Here is a 20,970-nt window from a genome sequence, read left to right as displayed (position 1 = left end):
CTACATGTTGCAGCAGCTTGGTTTTTGTGATAAATGGAGTAAGTGGATAGGAGTGTGTGTGGGCACGACATGTTTCTCGATTCTTCTCAACGGATTTCCAAAAGGTTTTCTTACAAGCTCCAAAGGGTTGAGGCAAGGAGACCTTTATCTCCATTTTTGTTTGTTGTAGTTGGGGAAGTTTTATCAAGAATGTTGAGCAAAGGCCGAGAAGGACGTATTATTAGCGGGTTTAAAGTGGAAGGAATGGAAGATCCGATATCCCACATTCAATTTGCTAATGATATGCTTCTATTCTGTGACGCTCATCCAGAAAAAAGTGGGCAATTTGAGAACTATAGTGCGATGTGTTGAAGCAGTGTCGGGCCTCAAGGTCAATATGGCAAAGAGTAAGATGTTCAAGGTGAATATGCGAGAAGAGGGGATAGGTGGGTTCACCGAAGCTTTTCGGTGTGCAACACGGTTTCTTCCAACTTCGTTTGTGGGCCTCCCCCTTTGTATTGGTAAGCCTCCAAAACTTCAGTGGGACAAGGTTATCAATAGGTTCAAGATGTACTTATCCAGATGGAAGTGTAGATATTTATCTCTTGGTGGCCACATTACCCTTATAAAGGCCGCTCTATCGAACCTCCCTCTTTATTTTATGTTAGTCTTTAAATGTCCGACTTCAATGTTGACAAGGCTTGAGAAGTTGCGATGTGACTTCCTTTAGCACAGGATGGAAGACAAAAAGAAATTTTACCTAGTGGGCTGGAATGAAGTGTGCAAGCATTTCCGAGACGGAGGGGATAGCATTAAAGATCTCAAAAATATGAATTTAGCCTTGTTAGGCAAGTGGATTTGGAGGCTTGGGAACAAGAATGGACCCCTCTATAATAAGATTATCAAAAGCAAATATGGATGCTCGGAGGAAGGGTGGTGGACTAGAGACTCCTCCATTTGCAGAGCTTCTGCTTTTTGAAAAGGAGTGATATCCGTAAAGTCTGAATTTATGAAATGAGTTGGCTTTTCTCTTGGAAATGGCGAGAGAATCCACTTCTGGGAAGATATTTGGGTGGGTGATACTCCTTTAAAAGAGGATTTCTCATGGATTTACCGTCTGGCCCCAAACCCGTCCGTTGCCATTTCTGATTGCTTCTCTCTAGTATGGGGCGAGGTGGTTTGGTAACCTCCATGTAGGAGATGTCTTCAAGACAATGAGGTCAAGGAACTTGTGGCCCTTCTTGATCGAATTTAGCTTTGTCGTTCAGATCCTTCTTCCTCGGATAGTTTAATATGGAGGTTTAACAAAAATATCATTTTCTTGGTGTGATCCTTTTATTAACTTCTCAATAAGGAACCATTCGGGGCGAGGAGGCACTGACCGACATGCGTGGCAATATCATGTCTCTCCCAAGATTGCAGCTTTTGATTGGTTAGTAGGGAAAAGAAAGGTCCTCACAGTCGATAATTTGTGAAAGATGCTTTCATAATGAGAGCAAGTCGGTGGAGAGTGTATCTCAAAGGGCAAGATTATTAGTGATAGAGTGGGCCTCCACCATTGACATGCTTCTTCTTTTTTGAAAGATCACTGCATTGTATTAAAAGAGAAGAAAAGAGACAGAAGGAGAAGGGCCGCTGAGAAAGCGGACCGCCTAAACTCCAATAAAGAGAAGATTACAACCCTTGAGACTATCTACATTAGAAACCCATTCTATAATCAACCGTTTAACCTTGCGCACTAGAACTTCCACCGAATTGGAGGTATCCCTAAAGCATCTCCCATTCCTTTCTTCCCAAACGGACCACCAAACAGCCAGGAGAGCTATTCTCCATAACTCTGTCCTTTGCTTACCTAATCTGGCACCATGCCAGGCCTTTAGGAGTTGTCTTGCAAAATCAGGGAAAGACCACTTGATTCCAAAAAGCCTCAACATTTTTGTCCAAATTTGATAGATGTAGGGATAGTGCACAAATAACTGATCAACCGTCTCTTCGTTTGCCATAAAGCAAGAGCACACGTTTACTAGATTCAACCCTCTTTTTTCTCAAATTGTCAACCGTGACAACCTTACTTATACCGACTAGCCATCCAAAAGAAACAATCTTAGGGGGAACCGAATAGCTCCAGATATGGTTAGTCATGGCTTTTTCTCTGGGGAGTGAGTTACTGCCTAGGGATTTGAATAATGACTTGACCGAGAACATGCCAGTTTTATCAATCTGCGCTGAGATGATCCGGCTTGCTTCTGGATATCCGATCAAGGAAGGCCGCTTACTCTGCTATCTCCCAATCATGGAGATTCCTTCTGCATTGCACATCCCAAACCAACACTCCACCGCAAAGAGTGTAACAGCTAGCTACTGATGAGGTTGGGTTTGGAACTATGTGAAAAATATTTGGAAATTCTTCTTTCAAGGCTCTTTCACCCAACCATATATCTTCCTAGAATCGAACTTTGTCTCCTCTTCCAATATCAAAACCAATCCTTTGAGAACCTCCTTTTTCATGGATAGGTAGGACATCCCTCCAAAGGGCTGAAGCTCTATAAGAAGATGATTCATTCGTCCACCAACCTCCCTTAGAAATACCATACTTGTCTTTGATTAACTTATTCCAGAGGCTCCCGCTTTCAGTCCCTAATCTCCAAATCCACTTCCCTAAAAGGGCCCGATTCATTATCTTGAGATCTTTTATCCCTTCCCCTCCTTCTTGAATATGTTTGCACACCTCCTTCCATTCAACCAAGTGGAATTTCTTTTTCTCCTCTTCTCTGTGCCATAGGAAATTACGTCTTAATTTCTCTAGAATAGCCAACACCGACGCTGGACACTTAAATAGAGACATGAAATACAATGGGAGATTCGAAAGAGCCGCCTTTATGAGAGTTAGACGACCCCCAAGTGATAAATATCTACATTTCCATCTAGCAAGGTACTTGTCGAATCTGTCTATGACCTTATCCCACCATTGACATGCTTAAGGGATGTAATGTGTTGTTTCTTGGGATCTAGTTGGGTAGCTAGCTTAGCGGCTCAGCTTTGTTTTCTGTTTTGCCACCCAACCATATAAGTCTACTTTCCTCATCTTATTACCTATTGATTTTACTCCTAAGTTTTGCAAAATGCATTCATTTCTAATTATATCCTTCCTCGTCTTGATACTCCGCCATCTCAACATCCTTATTTCAGCTACACTCATCCTATGAACAAATCGTAGATCTACTAAAAATAAATAAATTAAAGGATTAAAGACAAGGAAATCAAACGGTGTGTCTAGGGTGGTTTGGCTTAAAGAAGGGATAAAAGTAAACTTCTTCCATGAGATAGCTTGTGCTAGACGTAGAAGCATCCGAATCCAAAGTCTCCTTGTTGACAGGGAAAGGATAGAGGAGAAGGAAAGATTATGCAAGTGAATGGTGAGATTCTACTCAAATCTCCTCCAAGATGAGGAGTGGACCGTGGACCCGTCCAAAATTGGATAACATAGCCTTTGAACACGTCCATGGAACATGTAGAAGAATTAGAAAAGCTAATCAATAAGGAGGAAGTTTAGTCTACGTATTCTCTTTGGGCAAGGACAAGGCACCAATCCAAATAGTTTCTCCATTACTTTCTTTCAGGTTTTTGGGAAGAGGTCAAAAGTGATTTGATGGCATTCATTTCTGAAGTCTATGATAGATAGCCGCCAGCTTTTTGGTAAGATAGGAGCTTCTTTTATTAACCTCATCCACAAGATTTGAGGATCTTAGAGCCTTAAAGATTACAAGCCCATTAGCTTGATTAGAGGCCCCCTACAAAATCTTAGCCAAAATTCTAGTGACCAGGTTTTAGAAATTTCTTGGAAAGGTTATCTCGAAAGGGCAAGAGACTTTCATTCATGGAGGTGCAGGCAGGGGGGCAAGAGAGCTATTGGCAAGCTCAATCTAGAAAGCCTACGATCATGTGGATTAGAAACTACTGGATTACATGCTTGGGAGATTGATATGTGAGGCTAGGTGGAGAAGGCAGATTCAAGAATGTGTCAGTTTGGTTACACATTATTTGTTAGTCAACGGCTCTCCCAATGGTTTCTTCAAGGGTTCAAGAGGTTTGCCCCAAGGGGATCAGCTATACGTTTCCTTTTGTTGGAACCATGCAAGTAAGCAGGTTGACAGAAATATTTGGATGCAATGTAAGGAGTTGCTCCTTTGTACCTAGGCCTCCCATTGTGTAATGGCTAGCAAAAGCCCTTCGGGATGAGGTGATGGAAAGATTCCAAAAAAGAGTTATCGAGTTGGAAGAATAGGTCTGGAAGGGTAGGTATCTATCACAGGGATGGAGAATAAATCTTGTTAAGGTGGCAATATTAAATATGCTGGTGTACTTTATGTCCCTGTTTCAGTGCCCAGTTAGTATCGTCAACAAGTTAGAGAAGATTCAAAGAGACTTCCTTTGGAGAGCTTTAGAGGACAAGCATAGGCTCAGCTATTGAGTTGGAAGGAAGTGTGCTAGCTAATCAAAGTAGGTGTGAGGGTGCTAAAAGCAAGGAATATAGCACTATTGGGTCAGCGACAGTGGAGATTCAGGATGGTCAGGATGGAAGAGAACGCCATTTGGAAACAAGTTATTCATTGTCAATATGGGGAATTTAGGTGAGGGTGGTTTGCCAAAGCTTCTTCTCGGTGATCTATTGTTGTTTAGATTTAGTCAAGAAAGTGATTAGCTACGTAGTGGAGGATGGCTCGAGATTCAAATTCTGTGAGGATAACTAATGCTCAACCTGATCACTGATGAACATGTTTCCAAGGTTGGTTCGCATTGCTATAGAGAAGGAAATGTTGTTGGCTTGGTGATTTTCCAAGGTGGGGGATAGAGTTGCATGGTAGCTCCATTGTGTCATAGAAATCTGACAGATGAAGATGTCGAAATGACTGGTTTGTTGGATCTCTGGCAAAGATGGAATCTATAGTGTAGAATAGGGATGGTCAGGTTTGGAACAGAGCGAAGTCTGGCAAGTGGCGAGTTCTCAGTTTGCTTATTTTATAGAGTTAAACAATTGCCTCAGCATTGCTTGGAAAGTACTCCGACGAAATTCATTTGGTCTTATAAAGGACTGCCTAAGGTATCACCTTTTGAGTGGTTGCCAAGTAAGAATAAGGTTCTCATGTGCGACAATCTGTGGAAGCATCATATATTCATAACAAACATCATGTGCCTTCAAGATGTCGAGCTGGTGGATCATCTCTTAACATACTTGCCCATTCATGAGGATTGTTTGGGAAGGATTTTTTGAGCTCTTTTGGTTTCCATGGTGATGCCATTCCATTCATGGTTTGCTTTTATCTTGGCATGAGGTTAGCCTTGGCTCCAAAATGACAACCCTGTGGAGGTTCTCTCTTCTAGCTAGCATCTGGTCAATCTGGGGGAAAGGAATTACAGATGCTTTCAAATTTGTGATCCAACGCCTGAAGAGGTGTTTAGAAAGACAAAATAGGATGTAATCGAGTGGGCCTGGACTCTAAAGCCTTTTTGCCTGTTTCTCCTTCTAGGCTTTTGCTTTCCTTTAGTTAATTTTCTTTTCGGGGCATTGATTTCTCTCCCTTTTTTTACCTTTTTTCCTTTTCTTTCTTCTTCTTCTTCTTCTTCTTTTGGAACAAGCAACAAAGATTTATATTCAAGAGCAAAAAAAAGTATAACTAAAACTGGAAAAGCTCTTGGAAATACATCGAGGCAAACAACAGCACCAAAGATAGATGGCAGGCATCAATTTTTCATCTTTGCCCGTTTCTATTAATAAAATGATTATCTTTCAAATGGAAAAAAAAAAAAAAGGGGAACCATACGGAAATGTAAAAACACTAGTTGACAAATACAAACAGCACTGCACCAGGTACTGTAACCAGAATTAAGGAATGAAGTCAGTTTTCCACCACAAGGATGAAAAGAAATAGGCAAAGTAGTGACAAGTTTTCTTTGAAGATGGCCAAATATATAATAAATAAATCATTGCAGGAAGTATACGTACTACAATTGCATTTGAAAATTCCTGATGAGCATCATCAAGTTTCACGGCCATTTTAGCAACCCTATGAGAAAGACTTTTTTGGCGGTTGCTCCAATCTGCATTTCTCCAGATGCTCTTCGGAATTTCGCTCAAACCAAATCCAAGAAGAAATGCGCCTGTAACGAGTCCAAAAGTATTTGAGCAAGCCATGGCCAAGCCCACAACACTTATACCCCTGCCATTCAAGAAATCAAGGCTCAAGAGATTGAAAATAAACAAAGAAATCAAGGTGTGCATATTTGCATCTGTCTGCATACTTGTGTGTGTATGTGTACATGTGTATATTGTGAAGCATGCAAGCTGAAGGACATTTCAGAAAGAATAAAATGAATGAAATGAGCACTCGAGCAGATTTCAAAAGTGACATGTTGGAATGCAGATTTCAGATGTTCAGTATGATCCTTCACATCTTTAGAGATTTATTGATAGGGAAAACTATTTTTAAGTGATAAAGAAAGACAAAATTGACAAGGGTAGGAAAAAGGATCCACATCAAATCAAATGGGTTTGAGTAGGGATCAGAAGCAAACCCATTTCTCCGCATAATAATAAGGAGAATAAGTCCAAAAAGTCCAATAGATCCCACGCATAGATAGAAGACTAAGTTTGCACGTATACTGGTCTTCAATCTTTCCGTCACTGTGAAATCCCCAGCATCTTCATAACCCTGAATAGTGGGCACCACAGCCCTGCTTAGAAACATAACGTAACATAAATAACGAGGATATGTGCTGTGTGCATACTGAATTAGAAACCATTATAACATTTCTAAAAGCACTAAAGATACGACCAACTTACACATATAAAGACAGCCAGAGAATATTACAATTGTGCTACTCAGTGAAAAAGAAACCGAGATCAAAATACATAGATGTGTGCAGATTTTTTTACGACAAAAAATTTTGCTCCAATGTCACTTTTATATACATAAAGAAAAGAAAGAATTGCTCAGGTTTCACCCAAAAAAAAAAAAAACTCCATGCTAAGATTAATTATATATATAAAGAAAACAAAGAATTTCTCCAGAGTTCACGATAAATATACATAAATCCAGGTCCCTACAGCACTATGGAAACCACTTTAGATGTCACAGATCCATATGGTAGAGGAAAAATAGACATTTAAGATTATATGCTTCCACTGATAGTTCCTAGAAAACATAAAACCAAAAATTAAAAATAGAAAAAAGAAAAACAAAAGTGAGTTTATAACTCAAGCCACGTGCTAGTTTTTGGGTGTACTTGGTATCTGTGCTTTTCCTGGTTCTGCCACTTGCTTAGATTTCACAATTAATATCATGCAAACGATTGAGTTTGCTTTTAAATCAAACATGAACACATGGACTCGATTTCAATGTGCCATCAACAGAATCGCAAATTTAGAGCCATCTAGATATACTATATGGATCTGTGACATCTAAAGTGGTTTCCATAGTGCTGTAGGGACCTGGATTATATGCTTCAATTGATAGTTCCTAGAAAACACAAAAGCAAAATTTAAAAATAGAAAAAGGAAAAACAAAGGTGAGTTTATAACTCAAGCCACGTGCTAGTTTTTTGGTGAACTTGGTATCTGTGTTTTTCCTGGTTTTGCCACTTGCTTAGATTTCACAATTAATATCATGCAAACGGCTGAGTTTGCTTTTAAATCAAACGTCAAATCAAACGTGAACACATGGACTGGATTTCAATATGCCATCAACAGAATCGCAAATTTAGAGCCATCTAGATGTCCCTCCAAGTGGGCATTGATTCCATGTTACATGGTGGAACCAATTTCCCATGCATTTGGGGCAGGCAGCTCCGGAAACAGAAACCATATTGACAGGTTCCTGAATCCTGATAGATGGGAATTCACCCATCCCCAAATAGGAAACTCAGAACACACCCTTATAACAATGCATGTCAGACCCTGATAACTACAAGGTCCAATTTTTAACAGTGCGTCATGGACAAATCAGTGTGCAGGATATACCTGCACAAAATCTAATGAAACAATTATCATTAACTGAAACAAACAAAAAAGAAAATTTCCATCCATTGCATTGCGTGATGAGACACATGCTCGGATTTACAAATGCAAGCTTTCGAAGAGAACACCATGATGAGACATATGCTTGGATTTACAAATGCAAACTTTCCAAGAGAACACCAAGCAGTTCTTAGGTAGAAACATATCTTTAGACAAAAACAGTTGGCCCAAGGCCCACAAACTTTTCCTGGAAAAAATAAGATGAGACTGATGGGTTACAGTTACAGAAAAATATGGTAGGTTTTTATTTATCTATTTATTTATTTCCTAAAAGGTGATACAGAAAATACAGAAGGTAGCACACAATGAATCAGAACTACGAGTTATTAACCATCCATCATGAGAAGAAAAGAAGTAATGGACATGTCTTGAGGAATCATAGAACTTCCCTGATGCACAAACTTTTTGGCAACTCTATTGATGACAAATCTAGATGACCAACAAATCTGTCACTAGTAAACACTAAAACAGTAGAGGTTTGCTAAGCCCACATACATGTATACAGAATACTATCTTCTCAGTTCTCACCACCACATGTAACAGTGTGGCAGACAGGTGCAATATCCAAGCCATCCATCAGGTGGTTCTGATGTCTAGATGTTCTTGACCAAATATTAGGTTGGTCCGTTTATTAGGTGGGCTACAATGTTAGAAACAGGCAGGTGGCTTAGGCAGCTTCAAGCATTTTTTTATTTTTTTTTGTCACATTTGTTTCATATGCTGTAGGCCACCTGATCAGTGGATTGACCTAATTCTTGTGCCAGGACATAAACATGGTGGGACCCTCATGAAGGATGGAATGGAACTTGGAAGTTGGAACCATGCTCCATGCTGGCCTGACAGGTAGCATGCACATTAGATGCCTTATACGTGCATGTGGGCTTAGGAAAGCTCTATACTGTGATCTCCAGATGAGTGGTTTCTAGATTAATCCAATCAATGATGTCTCTGGCATCTCCTTCAGTCATCAACTTGTTCGAAGAAAGATAATTTAAATTAATTAAGAAACCTCTCAACAAAGTAGATGTAGTCGCTTAACAACCAGTTTATCAACCTTGTTCAAATGAATCTCAATGATTCTCCCCATAGTCACTCAAGAGAATATTGAGAAAAACCAAATATGGGTCTCCAAGATCATGTGTACCATACCATGTAAGTGCAAAAGTACTCCAATATGACCAGCTCCAGAAGAAAGCAATGCCTCCCTTCTCGTGATGTATGATTGTCTGTATATCAAATGTAGAATGCGATTAGACTCATTGATGTAGAGCAGTTCAAAAGGCAGATTGTCAATTTCCTCAATAAGCATGGTTTCAATACCTTTACACATCTAAATGAATGCAATCCTAAGAGGAATAGTGTTTAAGGGTAAGTAATTCCTACAATTGCATGCATGTGATTGATATTATATATATAAAGGAATTTCTCTTTCCAAAATGGTAACCCAAATGTTCAAAAAAAATTTGTCTCTCTGTGTGTGTGTCTGTGTGTGTGTGTGTGTGTGTGTGTGTGTGTGAGAGAGAGAGAGAGCTGTACTTAAGTTGAAACAGATAGAATATGATGCAGGTAGGTCTTAAGTCCCAAGTTTTACCCCCCTCGATCATAAGTGTGGGTCTGACTGGTCACATGTAAGCCCAAAATGCTGTCCACATGAGGTTGAATGTATTTATTCTAATTTAGGGGGTAAAACTTGGGACTTAAGACCTACCTGCATCATATTCTCTGTGTGTGTGTGTGTGTGTGTGTGTGTGTGAGAGAGAGAGAGAGAGAGCTGTACTTGAGTTGAAACAGATAGAATATGATGCAGGTAGGTCTTAAGTCCCAAGTTTTACCCCCCTCGATCATAAGTGTGGGTCTGACTGGTCACATGTAAGCCCAAAATGCTGTCCACATGAGGTTGAATGTATTTATTCTAATTTTAGCTTTATGCCTTAAAATAAGTGTGTGTGTGTGTGTGTGTTGGGGGGGTGAAACAGATAGAATATCTTAAGTCCCACGTTTGACCGCCCCTCAATCATAAGTGTGGGTCTGACTGGTCACATGTAAGCCCAACATGGTGTCCACATGAGGTAGAATGTGTTTATTCTATTTTTAGTTAAAATAAATGTAAAAAGTGCAAACTACCCTCACTTAAGGGCTGACTAGACCAATGCTTAAAATAGGGGGTTTTAGTCTTTTTCCTTTTATTAGGGTTTTAATTGTTGTAAATTATAAATAAATCCCTTATGGGGCATGTGAATTTCTTAGTGCTCACACTTACCACTTGAATATTGGGAAAAGTTGAGAAAGTCTCTTTCTTTACATGAACTGCAATGGTGGCATGTGTTGCCTCTTTGAGTCTTTCACTCACGGTTTTTTGTTTTTGTTAGAGTATATTAGGGTAACCTTCTTAGATTAGGGTATTTCCTTTTTTATGTTAAGATCTCTACAAATTTCTCACAGATCTCTCTCTTCTATATATTCTTGTTATTTTGAGTGAAATAAACAAACAATTTCCAAAATGGAATCTCTTGTGGTTTAACATGGTATTAGAGTCGGGATTGAACGATCTCGACCATTAAGTTTTCTTCACATTTGTTCGTTTGCTCTTGTTAGTTGTAAATCCGCCTACTACCACTAACTCTGCCATTTCCAACTGCCTCAATTTGCAACTGATCTTAGCAGGCTGATGCTTCAACTACAACACCACCATAGCCATCACCATCTCAGCATCCTTGAGATTGAATAGGAAATTCACCTTTCCAGATTCATCACTCCGCCTGGATCCAGATCCCGAACTTCCACAACCATTCTCTGAAAACTGGTCGAACACCGCCACTACCAACAACATTGCATAAATCCGCATCATGAGCTCCACCACTATCTCAACACACAAATTGCATATGTTGCCAACAGTGACAGCAACACCGAAACCCATTCGAAGATTGTTGTCCATAGTACCTGTCGCTGTCCACAATCCCCGAAAACCAGATGATTTCCAGATCCATCCTGTTACCATCATAATTTCCATCTTCGGAATCCACCGGTGCCTGTCTTCATGAAATCCGCCACCCATTACCAGCATCTCCCTCCCCCTCTTCTGACCCTCAGCCCTTCTTTTTCTCCCCATTCGAATAAGTTTCAATTGAATTTTGATCAAATGGATTGGATTTCCTAGGTCTTCCCGATAGCAATCTTCTTTAAAATCAGCTACTTTTTTACTTTTTCTTTTTCTTTTTTTTAAGATGAAAGATTTTATTAGGCAGAGCCAAAAATAGAAAAACAAGAAACAAAAACAGAAACAAGAGCTACAAGAAAGAAAAACTAGAATGCAACAACCTAGCCTGCAACTGGGGAAAAACCCTATGAGACCCTAAGGGCCTGTTTGAAACGTGGATTAGGTGGTATGGAATTGCATTTGATCCAATGTAAATTCCATCCAACGTTTGGAAACAATGTGAATGATTAGATTAATCAAGGTATCATATCATCCAATCCCAGTAGGAGATACGGTGGGTTTTTTGGTGGATTACGAAATCCACTACATCTGTGGGCCCCATGTTATGTGTGTGTTTTCTCCACGCCGTCCATCCATATGTGCCCTTTGCACGTGACATTTGAGTTGCATAGGTGATGGGGACATCACGCTCACGCACGCCGCCCCCCTTACGCACGTGCGCAAAGAGAATGAAGGCCCCACCGTCGATCTGGCTCGATGACGACGTCCAGGGAGGACCTCCTACTTAGAAGACGGAGTTTTGATTCAAAAGAGTAGGCCCGATAGTCAAGTAAAGCCCATCATGGGATCTCATGATCGTGGCCCACTAGTCGGATTAATTTTATATTTTAGGTTTTGCTTATTTATGTTATTTAGAACATCATGGACTCTTTAAATTTCTTTGATTAATTTTTATTTTGGTTTACTTCGTCGCTAAGTAATAGGTTACGCAGAAGGCGCGAGTTTTGGGGTATAGGGTTTTCTTATAAATAGGCACCCCTTGTAGTTCTTTTGATTCATTGAAGTTGAATAAAAATTCCTGTGTGTTTTTCTACTCTCTGAGTTTCTGAGTTGTGAAAAAACTCAAGTGGGTGCGAAGCCCTCCCTTTTTGAAGGGCTAACTACCATGGTACGAAGCCACATCTATCCCAATCCGCTCCTATCACCTATCATCCATATTTTCCCCCCTTATACAATCATTCTCGCTTCGAATCCGCCAGTTTTACAACAATTCTTCTCCCTACAGCCAGTTTTCAAAATCTAGCCCTAGAGGTGGGCTGAAACTTCGGCGGAGCACCACGCACAGACCGCATCTTGGATTGAGCTGAAAATCAAGGGTTTTGGAGTCCTCCACTAGCCGACCAGACCCTATGAGTCGGTTCGGGGAATCGGGCCACGCTCGCATGTGCAGCCAGGCTCCTGCGCACATGCCCCAGGCCCCGACCCGCTGTCCGCACACGCGGACTATCCAAGGTTCAAGTTTCCTCCTTGTTTTCCCCCTTTTCATACCTATTTTCATAACCCTAACCCTAGATTGCATTATCCTTAATTTATTTGCCCCTTTTCTCGCCCTAGGGTTCCTTGAATTGAAATTGGGGAATCCCTTGGATTAAAGACTGATTGTTGTACATATGTGGTTGATTTCTATTTCTCTTTGAGCATCGTCTGGTCCATAATTTTACTGATCCAGTCCTAGCCTGTGTAGGCCTGGACCCGCGCAGATTCCCCTTATTTGAATGTTTGAGCTTTTGTGTGGGATGTGGAATTATTATGTGATTGTTTCTGAATTAGTATGATCTAAGCCTAAAATTTTGCATATCGTATTTAAATTTCATGTCCTTCATCAATAGGCATACAAGTGACCAGCATCAGTTATGAAATCTGGTCCATTGATTACAATCCCATGGTCCACCAAACACAGGTTTCACTTAATACAGTGTTTTTCCTAAAGGATTCAATCTCAAACATGTGATTGGACGATCAAAATACCGTGGTATCTCTAGACATAACATAATCATTGTAATAATGATGTCAATTCCATCAAATGCAATTTAATCCCATTTAATCCCAAGTTCCATACAGACCCTGAAAGGACTCAAGGCACCCAATCTGAACAACAATAAAACCCTACTAAATACCCCAACAGAAGAGACCCTCAAATTTCTAAAACAACAATACTTTCTTTTAGACCAAACTTCCCAGAGGATGGTCATTAAAAGAGTCCTCCACTTCTTTCTTCTTCCCAATCTGCGAAGCAGGACTTATTATAGTCCTAGAAGGGCAGGAGAAAATGAAAATGATGTATGAATGGTACTCAAGAAAATTTTGAAAAGGTTGTATAGGATGGATAGCCGGTTTGAGAATATGGAGGGGGAACAACTCAAGATGAGCAGAAATTGTTTTCGAAGGATGTGAGTTCGGGGCGCTTCTCAGTCCACTCCTACAATCTCATTCATTCCTAGGACTCTCTTTATGAGTCGGGGCTAATTAGCCTTGTGTGGTTTTATGAAGTCCCTCCAAAGCAGTGTTCGAAATATCGGTATCACACCATGTATTGCACCCTTGGGATACAGATACGTATCGGTTATCGGACAGGATATATTGTTTATATCGTATAATTTATCGCACTTTTTGGGAAACATGAGGAAAATTTGGGAAAATGGTTGAATTTTTCAGTGAAACTTCAAGGATTGTTAATAAATACGTTAATATACAATTTTAAATCATAACATCTCAAAAAAGAAGTGCATATAATAGGTTTACTTTGTATAAGGTTATAAGTTATGCGTTGTCTGACTGAACTAATGCAACTATATTCAAATTGAATGCATAACATTTAAAAATGTATCAAGACATGTATGAAAACACAATTAATTTATTTAAAAGGAAAAAAAAAGACGTAGATACAAATTTTAGGTGGATGTGGGCCACTCCACACAAAATAGTGGTCATTGACTACTAAAAACCTTTTGTGTGCCACGGTTTTTTTATATCGAACTGATATTTATTTTTTCCCTTTCATCCAAGTCTGTATGAACTTATCAATTCGTTAGATGGTTAATAACCATTACGGTGGACCCTAGGAAGTTTTTAATGGTGGGAGATCATTGGCCACTGTTTCTTATAGTATGGTCCACTTGAAAATTGTATCTGCTTCATTTTCGGGATCATGCCATAAAATAAGCAGCCCAAACAGATGGATAGCGTGGATATGCAATACATACATCAAGGTGGGCCCCATAGAGTTTAGTCGGCTTCCCCAAATCCACGCCCACTAAGCAATCCGCTTCCTCTAATAGTGGTCAACCATCGCATTGGGTGGGACCCTGACCGTGGGGCCACCTCGATGTAATATGGTCTATCTACACCGTCAATTCATTTTCCCACTGACCATGGGGCCACCTCGATGTATTATGGTGTATCTACACCATCAATTCATTTTGGGGCATGGGCCAAAAAATGAGGCAAATTCATATATGAGACGGACCACACCACACGAAACAGTGGCCGTTCAATGGCCACCATTCAAACTTCTTGGGGGCCACAAAAGTTTCAATCAAGCTGATATTTGGTTTTCTCTTCATCCAGATCTTATGTGATAAATCAACAGGCCCTGATAAGTGGTTGGATGGCAAATAAACATTATTGTGGGCGAAAGAAGTTTTTACTGTTAAGTGTTAAATCACCGCTGTTTTTTTAGTGTGATCCACCTGAAATGTGGATCTAATTCAATTTTTGGCTCATGCCCTAAACTGATCATCCAAAATAGATGAACGGTGAGGATAAAACACATGACAACATAGTAGGGCCCACGGAACATGTCGACTCGCGATTGCGAGTGCTCACACGGAAGTCACACGTAAAGGGGGAGCGGATTAGCTCTTACCCGAGTAACACCTTAGTGGATGTTACTCTTAACTGTGTGGGGACCACCTCTATGTATTTTTTGTATATCCATGCCATTCATCTTTTTTTCCATCTCATTTTATGACGCGATCCCAAACCTTAAGAAGATCCAAATCTCAAGTGGACCATACCACTAGCAACAGAGATGAATGACCATTAAAAACTTTTTTTTGGGCCACAAAAGTTTAGGATCAAGATGATCTTTGTATTTTTCCCTTCATCCCGATCTCCTTGACATTATCAACAGGTTGGATTGCAAATAAACATTACAAAAACCCTACGATGGGCCATTTGGAATTTATAATAGCGAGACACTCAATCACCACTGTTTCATGTGGTGTGGTCCACCTGAGATCTAGATCCGCTTAATTTTTGGGACCCCATCCTAAAATGGGTTGGAAAAATGGATGGACAGTGTAGATATAAACTAAATCATCAAGGTGGACTTGGACCCCACCGTAAGGGTAACAGCCCGTTTTATCCGGGTAACACCTAATCCGCTCTCGTAAGAAGGGTGCTAATTGAGGTAGTGCAAGAGATGGACGGACTTGTCAGGGGATCTATGGGGCCCACCATGTCATATATGTTTTATCCATGCCATCCATCCATTTTCACAAGTCATTTTAGGGCGTGATCTCAAAAACGAGGCAGATTAAAGACTTAAGTGGACCACATCACAGGGAGCAGTGGAGATTGAACGCATACCATTGGAAAAAAATTTGCAGCGACAAATGTTTTGGATCAAACTGATATTCAGTTTTTACCTTTATCCAGGTCTATTTGACCTTATGCACAAGTTGGATGGCAAATAAACATCATGGTGGGCCCTAGGAAGTTTTCAACGATAAGCGTTCAATCTCCACTGCTTCCTGTGGTGTGGTGCACTTTAGCCTTTGATATGTCTCAATTTTGGCATCATGTCTTAAAATGATCTTCCAAAATGGATGGACGGATTGGATAAAACATATACATCAAGGTGGGCCCCACAAAGCCCCCAACAAGACCGTCCGTCTCTAACTAGACCTGGTGAGGGTAATACTGAATTCGCATCATCATAAAAGGGCTTCCGAAGCCATTTTTTAAACAACAACGGTTCTAGAACCCTAAAATCTCTCACCCAAACTCCAAATCTCGAGAATTTTTGTAGATTTGTTGTTGAAATCATCTTTGCAATTTCAATATATCATTTATTCGAAGAAAAAAAAGGGGAAATTTGAGATATTTTCGCACAGCGCACTGTTGTCGATCATGACCCACCAAATTCTACTTCGGATCACGCAATCCGCTTCTACGGGTACCAAAATCCCCTCTCTTATGTGGATTAAAAGCTTTTCCCTTTTTTTATTTTAATTTTTCAATTTTTTCAAGTAACTACATATTTTTTTTAAAAAAAAAAAAATCCCCCAATAAAACACGAGAAAGACAATAATATCGGCGATATCGCAAAATATCATGCGCTATATTGCACGATACAAAGAATTCTGGAAATTTTTGGTATCTCTGAGGGGTTTCGTGTCGACAGTGGCCGATAACAATAATATCGGCCGATCATCAGCCAATCGTATCGATATTTGAAACACTGCTCCCAAGTATGCGGCTTTTGGTTGGCTTGTTGGTAGGAAGAAAGTCCTTGTTATCAATAATCTTAGGAAAAGATGCATGGTGTTGCCCAATATCTGCATCTTGTGTATGCATGACAAAGAAACGATGGACCACCTTTTCGTGCATTACCCCTTCGTGGGGTTTGATATGGGTGGGATGTTCTATCTTGTTTCTGTGCTGTGGTCGCTCCCGGGTGTCATTGACTCATTATTATTGGCTTGCCATGGGATGCGGTTCGGGAAGGGCAAGACAATGCTTTGGAGGATGGCTCTGCTTGCAGTGTGGTGGACTGTGTGGGAAGAAAGGAACGCCAGATGCTTGAACAATATCTCTAAAGTAGTGGATGTTGTTTCTTCTAACAAAAGAACACTCATACTCGAATGGGCCTCTGGTTCCAATATCCAGGGGGATTGTTGTTGTTTTGATTTTCTTGCTTAGGCTTGGGCCGCCATCTTGGTGTCCATCATTGTTTTGCTTTTGCTAGGCACTAACCCAAAGGTCAGTGGGATGCTTAAGGAACACCACATACTAGAAGGAAACATAGAATGAAGCATTACCACTCCTCAACAACTACTTGACCTCTACATGCTAGGGAAGCATGCTGCTAATTATTGATATGAGCATGAGAACTATTTGGTATACCAACATCCCCAATATCCTCGGCTAGTGTCACAAGCACTCGCAGCCATTCTTCATGATTACTTGAATTACATTGACGACACTCAACCACCCTGCACACGTAAAGGTGAAAATTTCTTACTATTGTGGGATTTGGACCCTAAAGTTTTCCATGATTAGTTGGAATTGGTAGAAAAATATTTTCTGTGGTTTAAGCTTGTCCATGAAGCCAAGTTACAATTTACAACATTGAAATTAAGGGGTGAGCCATTGTTGGAACTCAATGCCAAGGGCTGCAACTTGGGTTCAAGTCAACCGAAACCTGACTGACCCAACCTGAGTTTCAGTCGGGCTGGGTCAGGTTGTCAAGGTCTCTCAGTTGGGTTCAGGTTGGAAAACGCCAACCCGATTTGAAGTCGAGTTGGGTTTGGGTTGAGCAAATTCGAGCCAAGTTAGGTCAGGTTGGGAATAATGGCATGTATTTGGGTAGGGTTGGGCATTGGATTGAGTATAAATAACTTCAGTTGGGTTTGGGTTGGGCACATCGGGTTGGAATTCAGGTCATGTCAAGTTGCAGGTTCGGTCCTCTTAAGGTCGAGTTGGGCTCAGGTTGACCCTCAACCCAACCCAACCCAACATGCCTGAGTTACACCCCTACAGCACAATGGCCTTCAACCAATCTTGTATTGGGAAGAGGTGAAGGCAAAGATGAAACAGATGTTTCTTCCATCAGGTTCTGAACAAGAATGTACAGAGAACTTTCAGAATTGTAACAGTTTAATCTAACTGTTTAGGAGTACACTTATAATTAGTTTTAAGGTGCAGGTTGATGGAATCAGAAGTGTAGCGGGTAGCTCATCATTGTAGAGAGCAAAGGAAAATCTAGAAAGAGATGATAGGGCTCTAGCCAGAAACTGTAGATGAAGCATTTTATACTGCACTACGGACTTTGGAGAAGCATGAGTGGATTACAGATAGACGAAACCATAGCTCCTCTCCTTACATAGTAGCACCACCTAACAGATAGATGGAACCATAGTTCCTCTCCTTACATAGTAGCACCACCTGCTGATGGCCTGCCATTACATCTCATGAATACCAATGGCGACAACCAAAGGATTCCATGAAAAATGGTTCTAAACAAGAGACATATTAAAGGGTGATCAAAATGACACATATTATAAGTGTGAAGGCAGGGGCCACATTGCAACCATTTGCCCGATAAAGAATCTCAATGTTTTGTAAAGAGGTTATTGATGAGAAAGAGCCAGAATGAGAACCTAGTGCACACGACATTGAGTTATCACTTGATGCTCTGCAGGAAAATCCCATAATGTGTTTTGTTAAGCGCATCTTGATAGTGTGTAAGAAGAGCCTGAAGACTAATCGCGTACCAATGTCTTCCACGCATGGAATAAATGTGAGGAAAAGCCTATCAATGCCATCGTCAACAATGACAGCAACCTAAACATTATTTAACAGTCAATCAACTTTAGCTGCAAGAGAAGTAACAAAAACCCTATCAAGTTACCAGAATAGCAGTGAGCTCATGCAAGTGATCCATCGATGACTGTTTACTCATTGTGACAATATTACATCAAGTCAGTGTAGTGTGACATTGTCCCAATACAAGCTTATTACTTCCTACGTGGCCATCTATGGATCTAAGATCATTGAATGCAGTATTCTCGGATTACTAACAGCTACAGACTTATGCATTGAGAGAAAGATATAACTCTCGAACCAATGAAAAACAATAGTCCTCAAAAGGATGGTCATATGAAGACTGTTTGTGTGACGACCAAGGGCATTCCAAGCAATGGAAAGGTGACATGGAGTAAGCTGGCAAAAGATGCGAAGAACAAGAAGGAAGCAGCCATATGCTTCACTCAAGAAATTTAGGCAGAAAAGAAGATGCCAATGCCCATGAAGAAGGTTGACTATCAAGAAGCACTTTACATTCAAAGATGTAGAAAGAGGATGCGAGGCATTTTCCAATTTTAGAATAATTCTGCCAACCAAGAAGGACCTACTAACAGTAGCCCAAGCCAAGAAAAAAAAAATCACGATGGCAAGGCAACATGCTGGAAGAGAAATTTGAGAAAAGTAGAGAAGGTTCCTTATGGGATGCGTGACTTCCATAGTGCTTGACAATTGGAAAAAGTAGAGAAAGATTCTTTCTTTGCATAATGCTGAATTCAATTCTGCAATAAATTTCATTATTTGGGTTGAGTTGCATCACAATACGTGTAGATATACCTAATACATACAAAAGAAAGGAGTCTATCATATGTTGAGTCGGGGAGCACAAAACTATATCCTTGAGTACCTGACAACTATCTTCAAACACGCTGGCGATATAGACTATTTAGTGTGTCATTACAGTTCCAATGATGCACATCAAATACTTGGGCTGCACCTGCACCCAGTTGCCCCTTAAAAGGTCAGGTGGGTTGGCTTCTCTTCACAAATTAATTTCCAGAATGCTTTAGGTTCGATCTAAGACATTCCGGATGTTGATTGGGAAAAGGTGAAAATATGGAATCCCAAATAACATAACTGTCCTCGCTTTCTTGGCACTACTGCGAACACATAAAGGAATGGATATCCAGCTGTCGCACTGAAAAATCCATTACACTTGCAACCTGGGGCACGTCCAAACACATCCATATGAGTTCAACTTAATAGTTAGAAACCATTGAAGCAGGAACAACGTCTCTGCCATAGATGTAGTTTCTTCTGTACACCAGAAAACCTATTACAATCCAATGTCATTTATCTCCGCTCCATTTATCACTAGTTTAAGCTTTCAAAAAATCTCAAATCTATGAAACTCTTCTATGTTTTAAAAACCAAGCTTTTACATGCAAGCTCCATATTTTAGAACCCCAACAAGAATTACATCAAGAGAATCGAAATTGCATGTACAAATCGCAATCGCATCAAGTCCACCTGATTACAAAGTAATTCGATTGAATCTTCGGTGGATCTCCAATAATAAAAAAGAGAATTCACAGAAATGGATTCCAGGAATTCACAATCGTCTGATCCCTCAAAGGATTCAAATAATTCATAATTTTCCATTGCATGCTTTAAATTATGGGGGAAAAAAAAGAAGCAGAGATTAATCACAAAGAGGAAATTTGCAAGATCCGTTCAGCGAATGAAGAAATGTAAAAGAAGGAGATGGTAAAGATCTTACAGTCCATATGTCAGCGGGGACGAGGATGATGATGGAGAGAGAGCAGAACCATGTGTATCCGACGGTGAAGAGGACGTAGCGAGGGACGTCGGGGCCCGCAAAATACCTGAGCGTGATCATGACCATGCCTAGCGTCAGGGGAAGCGATATCAGGTAGAAGACCCACATCTCTCTCTCTCTCTCCTAGGGTATTTTCGGAAGGAAAAGGAGAGAGGGGAGAGAGGAGGAGCTGATTTCAGAACGTCTTTTAAAGAGAGAGAGAGACTCGGTCAAGGCGATCCAATGGCGATCGAACGGGAGTTGGTGCTGCGTCGGAAGAGAGCTATTGCGTAGTCTAATATTTTATACATGCTAAAATACGCCACGAGGAATTTGATGGGGAGCCCTCGCACCGACGGTTCTGCTGCATCGGAAGAGAACTGATCACGCACACGCAACGGTATCACAACCTGCGGTATAATGCCATCATTCCCGCCAACGTGGCACATCTTTAGGGAATCAGTACCATAAAAGCGGTAGCCCCACCATGGAGATAATGAAATTTCTCTGAAATCGAAATGATACAATAACTAGATGAGCCGTATGTACCTTTTTAGACAAACTGTCGGTTGT

General features: G+C 40.5%; 1 protein-coding gene across 5 annotated transcripts in view; it reads right to left on the bottom strand.

Annotated features, from left to right (window-relative positions):
* Positions 1-20,768, bottom strand: part of LOC131242353 (uncharacterized) — a 57,995-nt gene extending 37,227 nt beyond the window's left edge. For 2 of the 5 annotated variants that reach the window (XM_058240941.1, XM_058240942.1), the window contains exons 1-4: positions 20,359-20,757; positions 9,203-9,279; positions 6,553-6,711; positions 5,984-6,197 (exon numbers count right to left, since the gene is read on the bottom strand). In XM_058240941.1, coding sequence (XP_058096924.1) covers positions 5,984-6,197; positions 6,553-6,711; positions 9,203-9,279; positions 20,359-20,526 — 618 coding nt within the window. In that variant the 5' untranslated portion in view covers positions 20,527-20,757. Of the gene's footprint in view, positions 1-5,983; positions 6,198-6,552; positions 6,712-9,202; positions 9,280-20,358 lie in introns of all 5 variants that reach the window. The other 3 variants (XM_058240945.1, XM_058240944.1, XM_058240943.1) reach the window with 3 other exon arrangements.
* Between the last annotated feature and the right edge of the window lie 202 nt (positions 20,769-20,970).

The sequence above is a fragment of the Magnolia sinica genome, chromosome 4, assembly GCF_029962835.1.
Source record: "Magnolia sinica isolate HGM2019 chromosome 4, MsV1, whole genome shotgun sequence".
NCBI lineage: Eukaryota > Viridiplantae > Streptophyta > Magnoliopsida > Magnoliales > Magnoliaceae > Magnolia > Magnolia sinica.
This window is presented reverse-complemented; position numbering and strand designations above follow the sequence as displayed.